General features: G+C 43.9%; 1 protein-coding gene across 3 annotated transcripts in view; it reads right to left on the bottom strand.

The window, feature by feature from the left end:
• The window catches only part of DNAH9 (dynein axonemal heavy chain 9), a 210106-nt gene that overhangs the window by 160916 nt on the left and 23979 nt on the right, over positions 1 to 25211 (bottom strand). For all 3 annotated transcript variants that reach the window (XR_013391852.1, XM_077924329.1, XM_028717200.2), the window contains exons 19-30: positions 23801 to 23967; positions 21138 to 22008; positions 19890 to 20020; positions 18885 to 19011; positions 15390 to 15542; positions 12272 to 12397; positions 8718 to 8957; positions 7206 to 7366; positions 6629 to 6785; positions 5297 to 5401; positions 1471 to 1628; positions 102 to 240 (exon numbers count right to left, since the gene is read on the bottom strand). Coding sequence is in view for 2 of the 3 variants with exons in the window: in XM_077924329.1 (XP_077780455.1) it covers positions 102 to 240; positions 1471 to 1628; positions 5297 to 5401; positions 6629 to 6785; positions 7206 to 7366; positions 8718 to 8957; positions 12272 to 12397; positions 15390 to 15542; positions 18885 to 19011; positions 19890 to 20020; positions 21138 to 22008; positions 23801 to 23967 (2535 nt within the window). In the remaining variant the exon portion in view is untranslated. The remainder of the gene's footprint in view (positions 1 to 101; positions 241 to 1470; positions 1629 to 5296; positions 5402 to 6628; positions 6786 to 7205; positions 7367 to 8717; positions 8958 to 12271; positions 12398 to 15389; positions 15543 to 18884; positions 19012 to 19889; positions 20021 to 21137; positions 22009 to 23800; positions 23968 to 25211) is intronic.

The following is a 25211-nucleotide window of genomic DNA, read 5'->3' on the forward strand; positions in this document are numbered from 1 at the left end:
AGATGTTCATGAGATGCATCATGGAGATGTTTACAAAAGTAGAACATGGCAATACCGTGTGATATCGGATGATAGAGAACAGCTAATGAAATGCAACTTACCTGCTTTGACAGCAGTTCTTTGCATAACTGGTAAAGGGTGATGAACTTCCTAGCTAACAGCCGGGCCTCTATGAATCCTTCTGCTACCAGCATAATTTCACAGATCAGCTCGAAGTCTGGCACAACCATTGCACAGGGCCTAGGAGAGAAACTCGGTGTATGTATGTAACCAAGCCACGCAGGAAGGTGTCTTATACAAGGTCAGGCCATTTGTCCATCTAGCACAAGACTGTCCTAATCCAGAGATTGGGTGGGGGGTGTTTTATTTTTACCCCAAGGGCCTCAGGCAAAGCAACAGATGAAGAGCTCTGCTTTTGTGTGAGAGGCCTGCATTTCAGCCATACAAAAGTCACACGCATAGAATCATAGAATTATGGAGCTGGAAGGAACCCTGAGGACCACCAAGTCCAACCCCCTGCAATGCAGGAATATACAGGTGTCTCATACTGGGACCGAACCTGCAACCTTGGCATTGTCAGCCCCACGCTCTAACCAACTGAGCTCCACACACACACACACACACACACACACACCCCTGACCCTCCATCACAATCTAGGGGCACATTAATTAGTTACGGTACTTATTCACTATACTTATCATCATCCAGTCAGCCAGCCAGCCAGCCAGCCAGCCAAAGAGCTGGTTGTGGGATTTTCTGCCTTAGGGACCAAAGTAACTCTGCTGGCCATAGATAAAGTGCACCTTGACCTTGGGAGGGGGCATTTGCTGCTCCACCTAAGGCAGCAAAACGTTGTGGGCTGTCTAGGCATGGAACTGAGTATCCTGAACAGGAGCACTCAGTGAACCATTTTGTCCCAGGCCCCACTTATAGTGATCACATTCAAAATACTATGATTTCCTATCTCCACCAGCTCCATAAGCACAACTTCAGAGATACTATGCGACTCACACAGGTGTTTCCTGGATTTTACATAGAGAAGCAAGAGCCTTATGTGCTTGCATAGGACCTGGATAAAAGGCTCTGAATGAGTCACTTATATAGCCTGCGTACTCCAGAGCAGCCCAGACTGGTCACTTTCACCCATAAACCAGAAGACTAAGCACTGGGCTACACCTTGGAGGGAAAATACTGTGTATGGTTCATTTGCCCTTGCCAAAGTAGAATAAAATACACATGGCAAAGGGAGATATCATGATGAATAGTGTTGGGTATGGAGCAGGGCATCCCAGGTACAATTTCCAGTGCAATGACAAGCTGCCAGATTGTATACTGAAAACCTCAGTTGACGTTCCATAAAATGGGAACAACAGCTACTTACCACAAAACACTCTTGCAGGAAAGAATGAGGCAAACGTTTTAACATACTAAAATGTCGAAAGCTAAAAGGAACGTGATCCATATCTTACCTGAAAAGAGCTTTCAAATTCTCAGGCAGCTCCGTACGACCGGCATAGCCAGGATTCATGGTGATGAAAATGCCAACAGAAGGAACTAGTTTAATGTCTTCGCCGAGGAAATTAAAATTCTGCTTTTTGTCCCTTATGGCATCCTGTATGCTTTTCACCTGAAAATGGAAGAAGATGGGGCTTTTCGCTCTCCAGCTCCACGGATTTTTTATAAAGCATGCTTGATAAAATGTGTGCTAAAAAAGCTATGTGGTATTATGGTACATATTAGAATCAAGCACTTATCTACACTGCAGCATATCTAAGCAAGAAGATGTCTCCTGTGGGTTGAGAGGGCTGGCATCATCTTTTTTAAGTGATTGCTGTTAAAACTGCTGCCACATTATGAGCAAACTGTATCTTTATGAGCCACTGTCTCCCTTCCCCCCCCCAAAAAAATGAAGGGGGGAAGGCTGCTCCATGGCTCTGTCAGTGTAAATTTTATCCCCTATGAAAGATGACCCCTTCTGCGCCAAACCATTAGGGCTCCTCCAATCCTGTTTCATGGGATGCAGGTGGCGCTGTGGGTTAAACCACAGAGCCTAGGACTTGCCGATCAGAAGGTCGGCGGTTCGAATCCCCATGACGGGGTGAGCTCCCGTCGCTCGGTCCCTGCTCCTGCCAACCTAGCAGTTCGAAAGCACGTCAAAGTGCAAGTAGATAAACAGGTACCGCTCCGGCAGGAAGGTAAATGGCGTTTCCGTGCACTGCTCTGGTTCGCCAGAAGCGGCTTACTCATGCTGGCCACATGACCCGGAAGCTGTACGCCAGCTCCCTCGGCCAATAAAGCGAGATGAGCGCCGCAACCCCAGAGTCTGCCACGACTGGACCTAATGGTCAGGGGTCCCTTTACCTTTTAATCCTGTTTCAGACAGTGACTAACTAACTGCATCCGGGAAGCCCAGAAGCAGGGCACAAGAGCAGCAGCCCTCCCTAATTTTTTGTCCCCAGCACCTGGTATCCAGAGGCACATTGCCTCTGAAGAAGTTTTTCCACTTGATTCCAAGGTTAATGAGCAATTGATGACCTACCCTTCATGAATTCGTCTAATTCTCTTTTAAAGCCATCTCAGTCAGTGGCCATCTCCACCTCTTGCTTCAGTGAAGTCCATAAATGAATTATGCTTTTAGGTGAAGAAATACTTTCTTTTGTCTGTCTTGAAACTACAGCCAACTTCACCAGGTGGCCCACAGTTGTAGTGTTGTAATAGGGGAGAGAGGGGTGAATAATTTCTCTCCGCCCTCTTTTTTCCCCATGCCACGTGTAAGGTTGCATGAACATTAAATTTAGGCCAGAAAGACCCCTGCCTACTATTGACAGAAACTGACTGGTAATGTGAGCAGTTCTCATGCAATCCAGGAACAAAATTTAGGATGGGTCATGGAAGCAGGAATGAGGAAGCCTGTGACATATCACCACCTTGCAAACCAGGACTATTCCAAACCAGCCAAGGCAGGAGCAGCTATATAGATTCATTGATACTGGGATAAAAGAAATGAAAACCCTTCATGCCATGGAAAAATGTCTATAGCATACATTTATCCCCCTGTGTGATGGCTCTGCATAGCCAACATCATAGGAATATATTCAAGGCTAAGAGCTAATTAAAACAGAACACCCACTGCTTTGGGCCAACAATGCAATATCTATACATGCTAAGCTATCCAAGGTAGAATTTTAATTGACCTGGAAGTTAAGTGAGATTTTGCGAGTGGCTGCCTTGAATGTTTAATAGCAAGACTAGCACATCTACTACAACATACATGACTTGCTAACTTTATGGCCTGCTTTGTTCTGCTGTGCGGCTTGCACCTCTGAAGCACAGATTCATCGTCTTGACTATTATTCTTTGGAGGGCTTAATGTCAAGAATGTTTTTCCTGTTGTGCTGCTTTCTGAGAGGAAAAACAGATCATCAACGCCATGTTTACTGGCTCAAGATAATCTCTGTATTAACAGGCTGTCTTCAAACACAACCAACACTTGACAAGACACTCAACACTTGACAAGACAAGCATCTGATTAGGGCTTTCCCCACCATCACATTAACATTCCAAATTGTATTTAAAACTATGATGATAACTTTACAGTGGCACTGCTTATTTTATTTCAGTAGTCTAACTAATGGAGAAAAAACATGTAATGTTGAATCTACTAGGGACTTTTTGTCTGAGGATACCATTTCTCCTTTAATCAGATAATACCCTTTTCTATCTTTTCCTGGGCAGTGCACATTAACAAGCTCAACAGTGTCTAATGATCACTACGTGGGTTTTTTACACACATAGCACTTAAAATGAACAGGCCTCATATTTTCACAGAGCACTTCTGTACACAGCACTTTGCAACTGTACATACCTTTGCCAAATAACACTGCCTAAACCAGAAAGGAGGAGGGACATATAGAAGAGTTTGGATTTGGTATCCCGCTTTATCACTACCCAAAGGAGTCTCAAAGTGACTAACATTCTCCTTTCCCTTCCTCCCCCACAACAAACACTCTGTGAGGTGAGTGGGGCTGAGAGACTTCAGTGAAGTGTGACTAGCCCAAGATCACACAGCAGCTGCATGTGGAGGAGCGGAGACGTGAACCCGGTTCCCCAGATTACGAATCTACCGCTCTTAACCACTACACCACACTGGCTCTTACATATAGCTATGCTGCAACTGCCATCGAAGCATTATGTTCTCTATTTCTACTGAGTATCCCTACAGCAAGATCAAATGCCCCTCAGCTACTGTTCCTCTCAGTACCCTACAGCTTCCACATTCTGAGTCCATTTATGACACCAGTTCTGCACCTGGAACCAGGCAAAGCTGATATACAGAATTCCCACCTCACCCAACAGCTGTCAAGCACTGGAACTCAACAGAAATAAAAAAGGAATTATGCTTATAATGGGACCGAATTGCATTTCCAAATAATACAACCACAATACGTTAAAAGCAATATTAAAACCAGTAAACCAAGCCTCCCCCCCCCCACTTATTCTGGATCCAGGTAACCCTATCTTGAGGAAATCTGGTAAGTGGCAACCAGGTATAGGGCTTTTTCTGAGGTGGTGCGCCATTCATGGAATACCCTCCCAAGAAAGATTAACTTGGCATTAGCTCTTATGTTTTAGATGCCAGCTTCAGACCACATCGTCCTCTCCAGCCTTTGATGGTTACTTGCTTTTCTGCTCTTATCATTGTTGTCCTTTTCCACTGGATTGTGTTTATATTTTAATGTTAATCCATTTTTATCATTAGCTCTCTTGAAGACTGATCAGTGGAAAGATGGAAATAGAATGAATAACATAAAAACAGTGACCATTTCTGGGCATCACACTAAAATATGGTTTAGCAAGACATAAAGGAGCCTTGCCTCCTTCTAGGCTTGCACACTGTCTCTCCTTTCCATGCAGCCTGGAGGAGGAATAGCTTGAAAGCCCTTGCTTCCACTTTTCTTTACCCACAGAATGACACATTATTTGGACTGCAACTGTGGTTAAGATTTACTATGGTCAGTTTTAACAAGCCTGCTTCAGAAACCGTAGTTTGAAGTCGGCTTATTTTAAATGAACCATAGTTAACATTGCCCACAGTTTGTCAGTCTGGACACAGCAATAAACCATGATTAATTGAAAGCAGAAACAGAAGGCCATGCAAGACGGAAGAGAGGAGAGACCGGGAGGAGGTTAGGCTCATTCATGTCTCACCAAACCATAGTTTTGTGTGACATACAAATGCAGCCAAGCTCTCAAGGCACATCCCTGCCTTATACTTCTTTCCTACTTATTACTTACCTGTACAGCCACCACTGACAAGACTTCAACAGAAATTCTGTTAAACTCATCAAAACAGCCCCAAGCACCAGTCTGGGAAAGGCCTTTGTAAATGTTCCCACAGGACTGCAAAAAAAGGGGGGAAAGGACAGCAAAATTACCCACCTATTTTGTTTCGGTGAAATGTATATACAACCTATTTCCAGTCTCATGAGCAATTTGTTCTGTAGGCACTTTCTAAAGAGCAAGGGAAATGAAGGTGGAAGCTAATAACAGCAATGATGAACTTGGATGGGTTTCTCAATTGTACAGTTTTATTACCTATATGCAAACCACCCATTTAAAGATGATTGGTACTGGCTGACAGCACTCCAAGCTCAAATAGATGAAGGAATAATTCTAGGCTTGCTTACTTAGATCAATGAGAAGCAATGAAGAGCCATTTAGACAAGGGCTGGGGACCTGCAGTCCTCCAGAGATGGTTGGACTACAACTCCCATAAGTCCCAGAAATCACTGTCAGTAGGCAAGGGGGAAGAGATGTTCTTCACCCCTGCTCTAGTTTAATGAAATGTTTCTTAAGCTTTGATTTCAAAACAGGATGGCGCACACCTATGAAATTGTGACTGTGTGAGGCTGTTGTCTCAGCACCTGACTTGAAAGTGAAACAGCCCCACCTACTTTTTGCTGTGCTGCTGCAAACACACAATGCTGACTGCATTGAAGCTAGGTGCACTCAGGTCTAGCATTGTCTGTTGGCCACGATATAGCAATAGCAGGTAAGGCAGTTTCATTTCCAGGTCAGATGCTGAGGCAATCCCCTCAGAATGCCACAACTCTGCTGGTGGATCCTGAAAGTGTTTCAAATATTTTGGGAACTTCGTTCTTTAAAACAAAGAACTGGATACAGCCCCACAGCTGATTTTCCCACAAGAGGGAAAATAGTAAGCTTTTGGGAAATGGAACAGAAGTGAACAAGGAGAATAAATCTGCCCTGGGGAGAACTGCAAAGCTTGAGTGTGATCATGCATCACCACAGTACTACTCTGTTTTTATGCAAATCCCATTCAACTCAATGCAGATTGTGCAGGAAAAAACTTCCCAGTGGGACTGCACCCCAAAGAAAGTGGAATGAAAAGTATGCCAGAACTAACTATAAATGCAGTTTCTCCAAACAAACAAAAATGTGCAGCAGTAATTATATGTATTTAGCTTTCTGCAGAGTTTTGGATTTCTAGTCCTCACCATACCTTTTAAGAGAAACTTCCCTAATGAACGAGCATTTAGTTGAGTTTTCTCTCTACATAGAATCTTACTAGTATGCTATTATTCTTGACTGTTTCTTAAGAGTTACCTTGTAGTCCATTTGCTCTGAACAGTTGAAAACATACACCATGATGCCAAGAGCTCGCCCAAGATCCTTGGTAGTCTCTGTCTTCCCAGTGCCAGCTGGCCCTGCAGGAGCCCCACTCATGGTTAGGTGCAAGGACTGGGTGAGGGTGATGTAGCATCTTCAAACAGGAAGGAAAATATCATCATCATCATCCTGCCTTCTTCCCATATTGGAACTCAAGGCAACTTACACAAATTAAAACAAGACAGAAAAAACACACAAAAAGCCTAAAAACATATAAAAGATAACCATTTTTAAAAACAATTAAACTGTAATAGAAATCAAAACAATATGAAAACGAATATATTGAAACGTAGATAATAAAAACAGCAAAAACAGCAGGGCACTATTAAAAACCCTGTCCTTAAAAAAATAAAATTCTTAAAAATAAAAAAAAAAGCCTGGAGCTGCAAAACCGTGAATTGCACATCAGAAATAGCAAATTTCTGCAAAAACAAAATGGGAGGGTGAGGAGAACAGATTCTGCAACAAGCTGCCAACCTAAAGCTCCCTTGTCTGAGCCCTTCCAGATACCTACCTGTCTGTCAGAGGAGTGATGACCAGGCGGGGTGTGTTCCCAAGGTATTCATAGGAATATAGAAACTGTGCATCACAAATGTTTGCGTAACAGTGCTTCTCCTCATCTGCCCACCTGTGTCGGAGTTGAGACAGCCAAAGAAACACCTGTGCATTGTCCACCTTCAAGAGCAGAGAAGAAAATCAACATAAAACAGCTTATGGAGGGGCAAATGGTACAGCTGGAATACCAAGGTGATCTACATGCTCCACAGCGATCGTGAGTGTACTTGGGGGCAATGACGTCACACATCTCACCATTCCACAGTGAGGCAAGTGCCTTGACAGGAGTGCCAGTCAGGTCGGGTAGAAAATCCCCCAGAGCAACACAGTAGGTCCCCCATCCCTGCAAGTGGAGTAGCTACATTCAGGGCAAACTTCTCCAGGGAATGGTGGGCTCTCCAATCAATGGAGCATTAGCAATCCATTCTATGTCAAGGGCATGCCCAGCTACATGGGCTGGAACATTAGTGTACTGAGAGAGCCCCATGGTTTTCATGGAGGCCATGACGTCCCAACCTGCTCCATTTGAGGCAGCTTCAGCATAGATACTGAAGTCCGTCCCCCCCCCTCAAAAAAAAATCCACTGTGGTAGGGTTTTCCAACACCACATGCAAGACTTAATTCACCAGCTCAGCCAGGGAGGTTGCAGAGCAGTGGGGTAGATGGTACATTAGCAACATCCCTGTGCTGTCTCTTTGGCCAAACTTTCACAAACAACCCCTCAAACCCATGCACATTGCCAGTTGGTATTCTGGTAAGGACGATGAAATTCTTCTGGATAACTGTAACACCTCCTCCCTCCCCCTCTGACCTGGAATGGTGCTGCACCGAGCACCCTGCTGGGTCAGCATAGGCCTCCCAGCCCATCTGCCAAGGTCGAAGTTATGCATGACAAGTATGCCCCATCATACACAATCAAATAATGGATGATCAATGATGTATTATGGACAGACCTGGCATTTAGCAACTACATGACCAGGCAAGGGGGCCAACTGACCAGTGTCCCCAGATTATTATATACAGCAGATAAAGCAGAGTGGGCAAAGGCTTTGATTTAACTTGCCTTCCTCCCACCTTTATATTTTTGCCCACTCTTACCTGCCACCACCAATCCCATATCCACACTACCTTATCTAAGACACATAATGCCATTGACCCACCTCAAAGACCCGAATCAAAAACTAGGCGTGACTCACACCCCAGCTCTCACCTGGAACAAGAACCAAACATTCCCTCCTGTATACAGGATGAATTCAGCATATCACCATCCTAACTTTGAGAAAGCTGGCCCGAGGAACCCTGAGTTAGGATGTAAAAAGGGCAGACAGCAATGGCAGCACAGCTTCAAAGTAATCCCAGTGCTGGTTTAGCCAACTACTCGTCTTCACTAGCAATGCACAAACTCCCTTCTCAGTAATCCTGAGGAAAAACAGTATGGAAAAGATCCAGCTGTTTGTGTTGTGTGACACACCTTCTGAGCGATCATCTTGGCCACCACATCTCGAGCATGCACATCAATGGTGCAGATGGTCATGATCTTCTGCCTGTCACCCTTTGAGAGATGTCCTATGAGCATGGTGATGAGGGTGTTCAGCTGGGTCACTTGCTTCTTGTAGTACTCCTTCATGGCATTCTCATAGCCTTCTTCCAGCCTGGCAAAGGCAATCCCAACCTCTGTGGTCCACCAAATCTGAGTACAGGTGAGTGCCACCTCGGAAAGAGAAAGAAACCCAGAATACTTTGCAAAGTCAGAAATAAAGGGTGGATTTCTAGGCCACAAGAGTCTAAAGGGTGGGATTCAACCAATGAGTGCTATCAATGGAAGCCCTGTGGAGGGGCTTCTGCTTCAGCAACAGAGTTTTCCTTCTCTCTCCTTCTGACCCTCCCCCCCCCCCCCACATCGGAATTGTGTCAGAGGGGTCAGGAGAATCCGTGGAACAGCATATGGGGTAGGGGAGGAGATGGGGGGTTATTCTGTCCAGCAACCCAAAATATTTGCCCTAACAGAGGGATCTCTGTGTATAGGGTGGTATATATATTCAATAAATAATAATAATAATAATCTTCTTAGCATGATGCTGAATTCCTCCCAAAATGATTTTTTTTTCATTCATAGAAGAAGAAATATGTGGTAAAAAATTGTGTCAGGAAACAAAAAGACAACAAAAATAATTTGTGGATAATTCCTGAAAAGGCTACAAGGATTTCGTCCTGTGATACAATGCTTTTCTACAAGAGTACAGTGGTACCTCGGGTTAAGAACTTAATTCGTTCTGGAGGTCTGTTCTTAACCTGAAACTGTTCTTAACCTGAAGCAGCACTTTAGCTAATGGGGGCCTCCTGCTGCCGCTGCGCCGCCGCTGCACAATTTCTGTTCTCATCCTGAGGTAAAGTTCTTAACCCGAGGTACTATTTTTGGGTTAGCGTATGTAACCTGAAGTGTATGTAACCCGAGGTACCACTGTACTGTATTCCGCCATTGTTCAAAATTGCTACAGATGAATAAGTCCAGAGATACTTCAGGAATTTTCTCTGAGACATAAACTGGGATAGATTATTTTTTTTCATCACTACACCCTCTCCAGCATTAACCAGTGTTTCCCAATTTAATGGGCAAATGTTCCCAGGAGATGGCAACTCATCAAATGAAAAATCCACCAAAGGAAGAAGATAAATTGCAATTACCCTGAGGTAAAAAGATTCCTCAAAGGCCATACCTTCCCACAGGGTTATGGCCACAAAAGATCATGCAGTCATGGCCTAGAATAAAACCTGGGATTTAAACATTGCCAATCCCGAAAACATCCCCACTGGCCACCTGCATTAGGTAATCTATGAGAAGCCATAAAAATGTGATATATAGAATTATTGCCACTTAAAGGTCAAAAGATAGAAACGGTGGGTTAACAAATATTGCAAGTCAAAATAAATCATCAGGAAAGGGTGCTTTTTCATAAATGAGGGTAAGCAAAAGACCTAGGCCATAAAGCTTTGCAAATGGTTCCGAAGCAAAAATATTTCCAACTTCTTAAAAAAACAAAAACTGGTGAAATGTTGTGGCCTAGAAATACCACCCATTTTTTTTTTCAGTGTCAAAATTCTTAATAAAATTTTGATTTCCATACTGGAAAAACAACCACCACTCAATATATATATATATTTTAAAAGGCAAAGCCATGTCCTCCAAGCTTCTATTTATTACATATGGAGAAAATGGATTTTCTTTCTTCTTTTATAGCAAAACTAAAATCCTCTGAGCTGTAAAACCATCTGATAATCTTTAGTCACTGGCAACCCAATTCTTAAAGCACTTACCCAGCTCAGAAGCTATTAAACTGGAGCGAGTGTTTGCAGAGGGTGGAAAATTATAAAAAGTTCAACTGTTAATGCTTTACTGTTAGCCATCGTTTCTTCCAGGGCAGGCGCTGCTTTTTTCACCCAGTTTGCAAAGATCTGAGATATGCAAGCTCCTCATTCTCCCACTGGCTTTACCCCACAACAAGGCTAATGTTCTTTTCAGACTACAGAAGCCGTTTGGTTTTTTTTCCAGGAAGCTTCCATAGGACTCCTACTTCCCAATGATCCATTAGGCTGCACTTCAATTCTGAACTCTGGAAAGCAATCAAGGCTTAACAACCAGAAGCAGCATCTGCTGAGAATTTCACAGCCAGGGTGCAAGCGGGTGCCCCAGAGAACTGATAGTGCTTTGAAACTCCCATTGTTCTAGGGACATTTTGCGATAGGGAATTTTGTTAGGGTGAGCCGTTTCTGAGCTCTGGCCGCTGTACTGGCCTAAGATTTCAGATTAAAACGGCAGAGTAGAAGGAAATGAGGACCTGTTTCTGCCTCCCCACTTCCAGCTACTCTCTGAAGACTGGAGAAGAGACCCTCTTAAGAATATTTTAGGGGGGTGCGCAGGGGAAGGACTAGACCATGTGAAAAATGAATATTATTTCAGCTGCAGTTCATTCATTTTCAGATTTGTATTCTGGTTATTAAAAAAGTGTGCCTAGACATTCCGTTTTGTTTAAGGTGTCATTTAGCTCCTAGCTTTCATACCTCAGTTTCTAACACTGCCCATCAAATCTGGAAAAAATGCACTAGTTGCCTATTATCTTCTGGGCCTAATTGAAGGTGTTATGGGGTTTAAAGTCCTAAATGACCTAGGTCTAAAATACAGTGGTACCTCGGGTTACATACGCTTCAGGTTACAGGCTCCGCTAACCCAGAAATAGTGCTTCAGGTTAAGAACTTTGCTTCAGGATGAGAACAGAAATCGTCCTCTGGCGGTGCGGCGGCAGCGGGAGGCCCCATTAGCTAAAGTGGTGCTTCAGGTTAAGAACAGTTTCAGGTTAAGAATGGACCTCCGGAACAAATTACCGGTAAGTACTTAACCCGAGGTACCACTGTAACTAAAAGAACGCCTCCTCTCATACTGACCTTCCCAAGTTTTAAAATCTGCAAGGAACCTTTGCTGAGGGTCCCTACACCTAATGAGATTCTGTGGGGTTAAAGACCTGTGGGAAGATTCTCTGTGGTGGCCCCTCATCTTTGAAATGTCCTCTGCTCTGAAGTGTGTCTCACCAGGATACTGCTGTAATTTCAGCAGCAGGTGAAATTTGCCCAGGCCTTTGGGTATATTGGGCTTTTCCATTTCTGTCACTGTTGCTTGTTTTACCTGCAACCAAATTCTGTGCAAGCAACTCCCTGTTTGCTGATGTTCAGACAATGGCTACCACTGGCCAGTTATCGCAAGACCGACCAGGGCTGAATCTACACATATATTTTTAAAACGCTGTGAAATGCTTAAGAAGAAAGGAATTCACCATTAGCTCACCATCTAGTGTCACATATGTATAATGCACTCAAAACATTATATTTGCAGCTGTATAGCTGAGTCCCAGGTGCAGCAGAAATGACAGCTACTCAAGCTAAGAAGGCATAAAATGGGATTTGCCCCAGAACCATGCTTAGCCCACCCTACACAACACGGATTGTTCATCTGAAGAGGAAACAGAGCAGTACCTGTGCTGGGTAGTCAAAAAGCCACTGTTCCCTTGCCTTTTCCTCATAAGCCATCACAGCCTCTGTCATCTCGTGTCTCACAGTGGCCCGCATGTGGTCCAACACACGGTTCAGCCAGCTCTCCACCTAGGGGAGAAGAGGAATCCAGGAGGAAATTACCACCAAGCGTTACTCACCCTGGAGGTGGTGGTTCTTCCCTCCCTGAAACTACAAAAAAAAAAGGATTGTTGATCAAGACAAGAGCCAACTTGTCTTGTCCTCTGTTGTCCCCTGTGGCCCCTAGAAGCACCTCACCACCATTCCATCTTCATGCCATGCTTAAAACAGCAAAATACAAAGAGGGGCGTTCTTCGTTATAAAAACTCTCCCACTGGAAAGTGCCCAAAGCGTATCACTGACACTGACTGGAAGTAGCTCTCCAGGGCTTCAGGTGACTCTACCTGGAGATGCTGGGGTTCAGCCTGGGACTTTTGGGGTGCAAGGCCTGTGTTCTGCTACTAAGCTGCGATCCTTCTTCTTCTGAAAGACTTGCCTTTTCGGGTGGCCAGAAGGGCTAACTTGCAGGATTTATTTTCCTGCTTGAAGTTGACCTCTTGCTTTATTCTATTTATTCTATTACAGTGGGGTTTTATGCTTATTTCCCGCCCACAAAATTGTAACCAGACCCAACCATTCGAGATGAATCGGGTTATAAATAAATTACTTTTAAAAGAAGTCTTTCCTCTTGCATGCTCACCGTATAATATTAACATCAGGGTCACTTCATACATAAATGCATTTTTCTACCAAGAGACAATATCACGGTCGAAAAATACATGTGTATTAAGGGTATTTACATAAGTGAAGAGTTATAGGGAAATTGACTTTATAGATCTAAAGATATGTTATCAGAAAATAGGTTTTTATCAAGCAGCGAAATTAAAAAAGGAGAGTGAACATCTCTCACGGTTTAAATTTTTAAAAATCAGATAGTTTGTCTGCTTTTCGTGGAATTGCTCACTGGTCAGTTAAAGGAGGTAACATAATTTGAAAAGAGGTTTGATAAACATCTCTCTATCCATATTACACACACATATATGTATAAGGTATTATGGAATTGTGGTTAACTGGAGCAAGTAAATGAATATACGGTGTGCTGGGTTCAGGATATAAGTGACAATATTCATAAACAAGTTTCAGAATTAAGTCCATGTAGGTTCAGTATTGTTAACACTGACTAGCAACAGCTATCCAGGGCTTCAGGCAGGGGTCTCTGCTAACCCTATCTGGACCAAGGTGTCCTTCTGGAGTTGGCAGCTACTGCTTTGCAGGGTTTCTGCTCTACTTGGATGGCCAACCCTAGGAGGTTTTGGTAGTACTGCCCAGTCCTGCGGACTCTCCGGTTTGAAGTTCCACAACAGTCTATATCTTGTCCTCCTTGCTGCATAACACAGGGGTCCCCAAACTAAGGCCCGTGGGCCGGATAAGGCCCAAGGGACTCGTTTATCCGGCCTGCGGTGACCCCCGCCGCCCACTGCCCGCTCTTACTGGAGCTGCGCTGCAAGGCTGCCCACTTCCAGGTTGGAGGAGCACCGGAAATAGCTTGTGCGCATGCACAAGCGTTATGTGCGCATGTGCAAGCATTATTTCTGGTGCATATCCGGGTCGGAGGAGGCCCGTGCACATGCACACAAGCTATTTCTGGTGCTCCTCTGACCCGGAAGTGCGCCGGAAATAGCGTGTACGCACGCGTATGGGCACACACTCACCCGCCCTCTGGCCCGCTGCGCAATCGGCGCTGGAGACACAGGCCTGAGGGGCGGTAAGTTTGCTGACCACTGGCATAACATCTAACATAGAACTGCTGAGTGGGGTAATCTGGAGTTTGGAAGTGCACTGCCATAATATGCTGACACGTAGCTCTGCTTCTCATTTTCCTCTTCTGCAGGTGAGGCTTTGGTTATGTTGAACCAGTGCCTGACCACAATAATGTACTAGATGAAGGCCAACTTACTGAAACCCAGTCTAGATGCTGAGTCAGTAGGTCTTCTGACCAAACGAGTGATGTTCAACTGGTCCTGGATGGGGTCAAAACTCCACCCTGAAGGAATAGGTTCATAGCTGGGGAGGTATCCTGGATCTATTACTGCCACTGGCCTCAGTAGCCTCAGTAGCATGGTATGCCCCCTACCAGCTTCAGCTATCCTATGAGGATAGGGATAACTTGGCTTCAGAGGTAAACTTGGCTTGTTTACCTCCAGGTTAGATTACTGCTATGTGTTATCTGCGGAGCTACCTTTAAAGACTGTTTATAAACTGCAGCTAGTGCAGAATGCAGTGGCCAGAGTAATAATGGAGATCAGATAGTATGACCATATTACATCGATCCTGATCCAGCCTCAGCAGCTGCCAACATGTTTCCTAGCTCAATTCAAAGTGCTAGTCTTAACCTATAAAACCTTATACACCTCAAGACCCCCAAACCATTCATAGCACCACTCTGACAAGAGCCTGTCCAGACTCAGAAATGACCAGCTGATGTCATGGTGATGTGGGAGAGGCCCTTTTCAGTGGTGGCCCCCCCTGTCTATACAATGCTCTTTCCAGTGAGGCTCACTTGGCACTGTCATTAATATATTTTCAGTGCCAGATTAAGACCTTCCCCTACTCCCAAGGCATTTGAAGGTAACTGTTTTGTTGCTCACATGTTATATTCTCTGTTGTGCATAATTCATCAGCTGTTGTAACAAAATGTTATAGGTATTTTGAAGGATACAATACGTTTTAAAATTGCATTGCTTTGTTCTTCTGTTTCAGCTTTCCCGTGCTCACTGTTTGTAAGCTGCCTTGTGATTGCTCAGGTGTAAGGCATCAAATAAAAAAGTAAGTAAGTAATACTGAATCTAATGTCACCTCAATCCATGCAGAAAAGGCTCAAATTGTACAGAGAACTCTTAGGCTGATTGAACTTTCGTTTTTGCTTGAATCATGTAACCAGGGTAGGTACATCGCAAGGCAACCTGTTTACAGCACCCATTCAGTGTGCCAAATAGGAAATGCTCTGTTATAGTCTGAACAAAAACCACAGGCATAGACCTTGTTCACAGAAGGAACATGGGTTTCTTGACATCACCCTTACCTGTCCACTGCAGTCACATGGCTCGCTGAAGTTAACATATTCCTCCTCTTTGCTGTACATCCCTAAGCCCAGCTTGGTCGAACTTTGGTCTGAATCCACCTGAAATTTCATCTTGGCCATATTATCAAAGAGTTTTGAAAGATGCCGCTGGACCTGCAAAATATATATATGTATACAATTAGGACTGAGCACCATGCAGCTAGAGCACACAGCACTTTTCCATATTGCTTCCAAGAATAATGGGCCACAGTTAGGAAGACACAGGAGGATACCATCTACGAACCCACATTCTCTTGCTGCTGCCTTTAAAAATAGTACCACTGGACCCCTGCGTCAAAGAGAAAGACATCTTACATTTATTGTTCATTGTCTTTAGTTAATGCTCTTTCTTTTGGAGACCTAAGTTTTGTGCAATGCCCAACAGCCATAATTGGCCTTCAGCAGCTTACAGAACCAGCTCACTTCAATCCTGAAAGCTCCTTTTATGTACAAAACATCCCTCCTTCCATTTGATAAACTGTATATAAAGCATTCTCATTCTCTACCAACTTGTCCCCTAAAGCTTTCAATTGCACTTAAATCATTGCGAGTCCAACACTAGGCCCACTAAGATAAAATTGTTGTGTATTTAATCCTCCTCCTGGAATCAGCAGACGGAGCTCAGAGACAACAATGGAAAGGCCACAGGTTTATCCATATTTGATTCTACTTGACATTTATTTTGATTTTACAGCAAATCGCTTTAAATAGGAATAACAGACACAGCTCAAATAATTCCTCCTATATCAGTGAGCTTTTCAAGGCAATATTTTCCTTTGTGTTTTCCCGTGTTTTCAGCTGTATTCGAGGCATTGATCAAATTGAAGTTCTGAGCCCAATAAGTAGCTGAGAAGGATTCTGCGCTGGAAGAAATCAATGCCTTTTTTTGCTTTTTTTCTGTGTGCAGAAGCAGTTAGTTATATAAAGCCTGCAATTGCTTAGAATCCAGTTTAACAGGTGCAGACCTCTAAACGGTGTAGGCCTGTGATATTGATGGTATAAATGTGTTAAGTATGGCGACATTTCACCCAATCCACCATTCTTCTCTCATCACAATATACTTTTTCCGGGTGTACTTTGACAAGCACTAAACAAGTGGTACTCAAACACAGATAGTGCTCACTTGGTATGCTACAAGACCAAATTCCTTCCTTTTTCTTCTTAATATAGTTTTTGTGGGAGAAGGGGATTCATCCACAAACAAGGAACGGACTTAGGACTCTGTCCTGCATTGTCATCTTGAAGCCCTAAAGGGGTGGAGAACCTCAGAGCGAGGGGTCTTTACCTGACCCTCAGGACTCTCCTTGTCTCTTTCAAGGAGACAACACCTCTGGATCCAATCTGCACTCCCCCTAAGTGCTTTTCCCTACTGGAATATGATTTCCTCAAACTGTGATTGTGCCTCATTTGCTTTGATTAACACTGAAGATGTGTATGTATTGGGTGGGGGGGAATATAGAAACTTTTGACTTTTGCATGTAGCCTACTGTACAAAAGTAAGAATTGCATCCCTTGCCACACCCACTTTTTCTCCTTTGGCCCCTATCCGCCACTGGAATGCAGCCTCTAAAAGGCTGCCCTCTAGAGTGTGTGGTGCTCTGGCTGAAAAAGATCCCCACGCCTGTGCTAAGCAGAAGAGACATTCATAGCGCTTGAAAGAAACAGGAGTCTCAGCTCTCCAAATTCTCAAATATGTTCTGGCTGTTTGCACTGGGTAGCCAGAGATGCCAGCACAAATGTAACTGGCAGGTCATCTGCCAAGAGTGGAAGCAGTGATTGATTTAGCATCGTTGGAGTTCCTTGCCACCTGTATGTCCTCCTATACCTTCCAACGGGTTTTTACTATGTGTGTTCTGCACATTACCAGTAGATATACATTTCTACATGGCTGAAGGAGAGTCATGGCCTGCAGGGACAAAGGCAACCATCATCAGTAAAAACACAGTAAAACACAGCAAGCATGGAAGAAAAGGCCAAGGGGCGTAGGGACAATGTTGTATTATTATTATTATTATTATTATTTTATTATTATTATTTTTTCAGGGAGCAAGAATGTCATTGGATGAACCTCGTGGATATATGTACAATCAATACAAATAGAGAAGCCATCTTCTGCTCTGTGCAATTCTCCAAGAAGAGACCGCATTTTGCGATGAGCCGTTAGAAATTGTTAAAACGAAAGAAGACAAGCAGCCCTTGGGACATCCTGTAAGTACAGGTAACTCATAGCCTACGTGAGGGTTCGGTTCTGAAGGTCCACTAATAAACTCAAAATTGCACAAAGCCAGGAACCCCTGGAACCAGCACCTCTCCCACTCATGACCCATCCCTACCTGTATGAAGCAGGCTTTGCCCTGACCACCTCTGGGAAGTACACAGAAGGGTTCTGAGAGCGTCCCAGAGCCCCATAAGCAAGGCAAAGGGCTTTAATAGCTCCTTCCACAGCAGGTTTCCCCCACTCTCTTATTTCCTGCTGCCCGTGTAAAGTTGTAACCACATAAGTGAAATCAGCTTACACTGCAAGTTACCCTGTACTTTAACTGTTTCAAAATTATTGTTTCTTCTTCAATAAAAGCGCATTGGGTTTTTAAAGGATGCTTCCTTTAAAAAAAAAAATCAAATCAGAAAAACGCCACTTCGAAACTGGATGGACCTGCAGGTTAACACATAGCAAACAAGTCACAAACCAGCTCAAGACCATCCTTGTCTATTCCTTGCTGCTTTAGCGTCTTCCTGTTTTGTATTGCTGTACGCTGCACATATGTATTTGTGTAAAGATTCCTTTAAAGTAAATAAATGAGAACAGCCATTCTGAAGGGCCACAGGTTCCCCCCCCCCATCCCTCCATTACGTCCTGAGGGTTCTTTTAACAACAACAAAAACCTTAAATCTCTGTGAATTCCTTATTCTTGTCCAGGCAGAAGCTCTTCCTACCCCACCTGAAAAGAGCATGAGAAAGCAATGCCAAGGAAGAGGCACCCCAAAAAAGTGGGGATGAGGGAATCACAATGTAATTTCAGCTTTGGACTTTGCTATGTTGATCCTGCTACTTCAGTCTGGACTGGCATCAATCAGCAGAAAGATCGGCAGAGTTCCTGTGAGGCTTGCAAGTATTAGGCAGTTGAATCTTTGCACCCAGCACTCAATAAAAGCCTTCATCTGCAAGCATTCTGACACCTGGGTAAGCCCTTTGCCTCTCTCCTTTTGTGAAAAGGATGCACAGATTATACTTAACACAGTTCTATAAAAACCAGTACAGGATGTAGATGCTGCCATCTAGTGGTGTTTCAAAGACTTGCTGCTTCTCGAAAGGAAAGCTTATATGGTCAAGGTCACAAACAAAGCACTGATAGAACCAGTCTCCTTTCTACAGCAAGTACCTAACAGTTGAATCAAGCACATTCTACCAAAACAAAAGCCATTTCCATAGGTAGAAAAGAAGCTAAGGTGTCTTACCAGCTGCGGGTTGGTGCCATTCGAAAGGATATCCAGTAAGTCGGCAGAAGAAATAAAGTAAAACCTAGGAAATGCCAACCGCTTGGTGTCCAAATACTCTGCTAAAGCTTTTTCACACAAAGACAACCTGGCAAAATCAAGCACAGAAGAATGTGCATACACTTAAAATATATAAAAGTGCAGAAAACTAAGAAAAGCAAGCATACCTTTAGAAGAAGCACATACTTTTATCTTGCTAACTTTGGGAGGGGAGGCACTTTTTGGAGAAGCTTCACTGCTTTCATGGGTTACAAATATGTGTTTTCTGCCACCTGTGCACATCAGAGCCAAAACCAATCCCTGTTGGCTGGCATATGCACCTTTAATATGCACACAGTGGACTGCTTGAGATGGTTGCACACATATTACTTTCTGGCAGCGCCACTGCACATTTTAAGAGCACAGTTTCAGAATATAACATGTGAAACAGCTTGAATGTCCTCAAAATGGCTCTCTCTTTTTTACATTTTTATTGAGTTTCTTTATTATAACAAATTACAAATACAAGTATCCAAATTTTATATTTTACAATCCCCACCCTCCCATTGACTTCCCTCATCTTCCCTTTCTGGTTTATTACATTACTTGTTATCTTCTGCATGTTTAATAACTATACATGTTATTGCTATCTTTCATCATATTCTACTTAAATAAAGTTGTGAATGTTTATTCAAAGCCTGCCATTAAGTCCATCTCTTTTTGTTGTTTCTGTAAGTAAATTGTAAAGGGTTCCCATTCTTTTTTAAAGTCACTATTGCCCTTTTCATGTAATTTGTCTGTTAACTTTGCTAATTCTGTGTAATTCATCAATTTAATGTCCTCAAAATGGCTCTTAAAGAGATGTAGAACATTTATGATTAACTAAAACCAGAGTTTCCATTACATACATGCAAAAGGAACTTAAAGGAACCATTCCTAACCAGGAACAGCATTTCAGAAGCTTCTGCCATGCGAGTCCTGGCCTACCTGCTTTGGATATCTTCCAGTTGCTCATAAAGGCCAGGCTTGTTGGTTGCTTCCACTACATTTGGGGTTCTTTCAGCATCATACGCCAGCTCTTTGAAATCAACATCAATTCCTTCGAAACGCTTGGAATCCTATGGAAGACAAGAAAGACAGACGGTCCGGCTGCCGTTCCATATATCCCTCAGCTTCAGTATATGCTCTTTCAGTAGCCAGGCAGCTAGGTGCAGCCAGTTTAAATTTGGGTAGAGAATGGTGCCCTAGGAAAGTTGATCTGATGGTTGAGGGAGAAGCCCGAGGTCAAATAATGGAGGATTTCTGAGATTCAAAGGCTCCGGGCCCTATGTGGGGCCTTCAAGGGGGCCATGGCTCTCTCCCCACTGACTTTGTGGAGCACTCTGGACAGGAGGGCCGAGGTGGGTGAGAGGAGAGGCATAAAGGAGGCCTGGAAGCAGAGGAGCCTTGTAAAAGACAGGGCAAGAAGCTTAGGGTCACAAGGCTGGTCCAAAAGTTTATTATGTATTCTCTGCCTTCCTGCATGACTGGAGGATATAACCCGGCATATCTGAATACCTCATCACTCCTCTCAGCCCCGGTCATTTCTCATTAGCACAAGAGATTTCTACAGAACCGTTCAACATGGTATACCAACTTTTTTCATTCCCATCCCTTTCATTAGCAGGAGTGAAATACACTATTTATATTACCTTTATGTCACTTCTGTTACATTGACTTCCCCTAAAACAGGAATAACAGGGATAGCTAAGCTGTGCCCCATCAGATGTTATGGGACGCCCATTAGCCCCAGCCAGCAGGGCCAATAATCAGGGGTGATGAGAGTCGCAATCCAGAAACTTCTGACAGTAACACGTTAAGTCACTCCTCCACTAAAGAATCCTGGGAACTGAACTTGGCTGGAGTGCTGATACTTCTTTATTAGAGATCCCCAACCATGACACAAGTATCAGGATGCCCTTGTAAACCAGCCTGTAGGCGGGCTCTCCCCTAAATAATAAACAGCAGCAGTCCAACACATGCTTTTGGGGGTCTGTGGGGAGGGGAGGGAACTATTCTGTAATTGCAGCTCACATAATCTGTACTGGGAGCCAGTGCCATGGAGTACCTTGAACAATTATGCAACTGAATAAGCAGGACTCCCAGAACAGCAGCCTCCCTGAGGTAAATGCTCCCTAAAGAATGGAGAATCACCCTCGGCGCTTTCCTGTAGAAAGCAGATAGGATTTTTATTACCTCCGGAAGTTGTGCCCGGATATCTTCCGACCCAATGAATATGCTTTCCAAATGAGACCAAGTCCGCTGAACCTCAAACCAGATGGAAATGACGGAGTCTGCCGTTGACAACTTTCTCTGCCAGAAAGACACTTCCTCCAAGAAGAAAGCGATGTATTTGGATGTCATCAGGTTCTGCAGCTGGACTTGGTTGTCTTCAAGGGTCTCAATGAGCTCCTCGTCAGATTTCAGCAGGGGGACATTTGTGCGGGGGTGAGGTTCGTACTGGAATTCCATGCTGGCCCAGGTTGTCTTCAGCTCTTTCACAACCTTCTCCATGCTCATTTCTTTAACTGCTTTGTCCACTATGCTTCTCACCTCATCCTCAAAGTTATGCAGGTTGAGTTTAAGCAGGTCTGCCAGGGTGGTGTCTGCATCCATGGTGAACTGCACACCTGTTGCTTGCATCAGCTGGTTCCAATGCCTCTCTCGGATGGCCGGATTCTGCAGTTCTGACACAGCCCTCAGAGATGTCAGGATGTTTTTCACTTTGTTGTCCAACCCAGAGAAAGCATCCCAGGCCCTCATTTCCTTATCCAGGCTCCGCGTGTCTTTGGCGAACTTTTTGCACTCCAGCTCCATGTTTTCAATGTTAATCTCTCGCCATTTCGTAGTCTCCCAGTCATTCACGCTAGAGATCACTATGGAGATCATATCCCAGAGTTCTTTAAGAATACGCACTTCCCTCCGGCACTGCTTGAGCTGTTTGTATTCTGGAACATTGACTTCAAACAAATCAGCTGCATCATAAATTGAGGTCATGGTAACTTCCATCTGCATAAGCTCTGTGTGGGATGCATCCAGCATTTGGTAGGGATTTGTTGCGTCAAACCTAGGAAGCAAGTTTTAAACTGCATTCAGTCATGACTAATTCTTTCCCTACAAATGCACTAGATCCCCAAACACTAGCAAGTATGTGTGCAATGAAACATAAAGAGACATACCCAACTGCAAGTTGTAAAGAGAGGGCATGCACATTTCTGAATCTTTCCCTCAGACTTTCAGACCTAACTTAGCTGCCCCGCCCACTCTCTCTCTCTCTCCAGGCGCAACCAAAACTATTCCAGAACTATAAGCCTTGACCCATACTTCCTATCCCCTAGACCAGTGTTTCCCAACCTTGGGCCTCCAGCTGTTTTTGGACTACAACTTCCACCATCATCCCTCGCTAGCAAGACCAGTGGTCAAGGATGATGGGAATTGTAGTCCAAAAACAGCTGGAGGCCCAAGGTTGGGGAACACTGCCCTAGACCATAAAATGAGAGGAAATAAAAGGCAAAAACAAATTTTAAAAAGGTCACCCAAAAGTGACATTCAGCTTCTATGGTCTCTCATTATCTAACACAGGCATAGGCAATTTTGGCCCTCCAGATGTTTTGGGACTACAATTCCCATCATCCCTGACTACTGGTCCTGTTAGCTGGGGATGGTGGGAGTTGGTTTGGTCCTGCAGGATCCTTTGTTCAGCCCTGTGGGCTCAGCCTAGAAACTCTAACCACTGTGTCATGTTGGCTCTCAGCCTAATTGTTGAGATAATCCTCTAAGGCCTTGTTCCCCCTCCATCCTGTGGTTGAGCCACAGGATAGGGCAGGCATCCCCAAACTCGGCCCTCCAGATGTTTTGGGACTACAATTCCCATCATCCCTGACCACTGGTCCTGTTAGCTAGGGATGGTGGGAGTTGTAGTCCCAAAACATCTGGAGGGCCGAGTTTGGGGATGCTTGGGATAAGGGCTTTCTGATGTTGACGTTAAGAAAGTAAGCTCAGCCTCATCACAGCACTCCTTTTGATGCACAGGTTTCCCCACCAGCATACTGAATTCCGAGTTTATTGTTGTTTTAGCCTAATTGCATGCATTTTATTGTCTGATACTCTTTTAATTTCCTATCATGTTGTTTGCTGCCTTGATTTATTTTTCTTTTATGGCAAAGTAGACAGCTGTTGAAAATAAGTAAAGGAATAACCAAACACGCATGTCTGAATTAGCTCTTGTCCAATTTTAACACTCCTGGAACAGCATGTGCTCCCTTGGTACCAAAGGAAAAAACCAAGGACATTTTGGCAAATTCAAAAAATCCACCAGGACAGAAATTTTACCCCTGAAAAAGAGGACATGTTCTGGAAAAAGAGGATGTATGGCAACCCTACTTCTGGTGAGAAGAGAAAGGGGAAGAAGTTTTTGAAGGAGAAGGCAAAGATGAGGTGGTGGCCAACTCAGGTCATATCATCAACTTAGAATTTTCACTTCAAGCAGTGGCTTGAGAAGGTCAAGGACAGATCAATGTTTTCACCAACAATGCATCAAACTTGTGACCTCACTGTAGGGTGCAAAAAATGGCAAACCATCCATGCAAGAGGCTTAAACATACATAAATATTTACTCTTCAATGGCTCCTACTGAAAAAAGGGTAAGCAAAAATTATTGTTTTTCACAGTCAGGAGTTGGGCACCAAGGGCACAAGAGATATCATAATAATACTATGCTACTTTAGGGAACGGTCCTATTAGTGGCCTTTGTTATTTGGCTGATTTTATCTTTCCTTGGTAGCCGAGATGAAATGGTAAACACTGCCACTGAAGAACACACAAGTCCTCCACCTTTTACACCTGCTATCTGCTCTAACCTGAATGGTGCCTGTTGGTGAAATCGTTCCCTGAATTTATGTTGCTCCACATCAAACACAGCACACTTCTTGCGGAGAACCGTCACTTCATTTCCCTGCAAAGGAGCTACATGGTGCTTCACAGTTATTGCCAGCTTCTTCACGTGGCTCCATTTTTCTGGCAGCTCCTAGAAGCAAAATGAGATTATACCAAAGAAAGATGCTGGAGGAGAGCAATCTCATCTTGAACTAACCTGTCTCCAGCCTGTTTGTTTATAGCGTGCACACACTGCTGGAACACACCAAATTTTACGTTTGCAACAGCAAGACCATGATAATTATTTTGCCAGGATATAATTGGCAACATTATCCCTTGCTAATCAAGACATTGTCCTAATTTGATTATTGTTCCTTCCCCTGCCCCGGAGACCACTGGTGACACGCCAAAAGAATGATTTTAGTCCTATATGAAGATGAGGAGTGTATTTGTCGTGGTCTTGAGTTATTAAGGACTATACCTGCATTCTCAATAATAAAGGGGAAAAGGGGACCCCTGACAATTAGGTCCAGTTCTGACTGACTCTGGGGTTGCGGCGCTCATCTCGCTTTATTGGCTGAGGGAGCCGGCGTACAGCTTCCGGGTCATGTGGCCAGCATGACTAAGCTGCTTCTGGCGAACCAGAGCAGTGCACAGAAACGCCGTTTACCTTCCCGCTGGAGTGATACCTATTTATCTACTTGCACTTTGATGTGCTTTCGAACTGCTAGGTGGGGAGGAGCAGGGACCGAGCAACGGGAGCTCACCTCATCACAGGGATTTGAACCGCCAACCTTCTGATCGGCAAGCCCTAGGCTCTGTGGTTTAACCCACAGCGCCACCCACGTCCCCATGCTCAATAGGCTAGTACAACTGAAGCTTCTGAATCCCCAACCCACTTAAAAGTTGTTAGAATGCTAATGGGTGAAAATGCATGTTTCAAGAAGAACACTGAATAAAAATAAAATATTGCATTAATAGGTGAAAGCAAGTGTTTCAAGAATAGCAATAGACAAAAATAAAATATTGAGCCTAAGCTAAAATTCAGCAGTGTCTCTACAAAATATTTTTAAAAGCATCTCAAGACAGGCTTAAACAGTGGCATTTCAGCAGCTGAAGTGCAACAAAATTAAATGGACAGCAATGATTTGCAGTCCAATTCTAGGCACATTTCTCAGAAGCAAATCTCACTGATCTCAGTGGTATTTATTTCCAAGTAAGTTTGCTTTAGGGCTCCAGACTCAAGGTGTAACATTCAAACTGCTTATTCCAGAATACTTCCCAAATACTTCAATGGAGCTATTATGTGATGTGCAACTAGGATTTATTATTTTCATATAGGTATTATTTGGGAGTGCCCAGCGCTGCCTGAGATTGTTTAGAAACCAAAAACTA

The sequence above is a fragment of the Podarcis muralis genome, chromosome 2, assembly GCF_964188315.1.
Source record: "Podarcis muralis chromosome 2, rPodMur119.hap1.1, whole genome shotgun sequence".
NCBI classification, from domain to species: Eukaryota; Metazoa; Chordata; class Lepidosauria; order Squamata; family Lacertidae; genus Podarcis; species Podarcis muralis.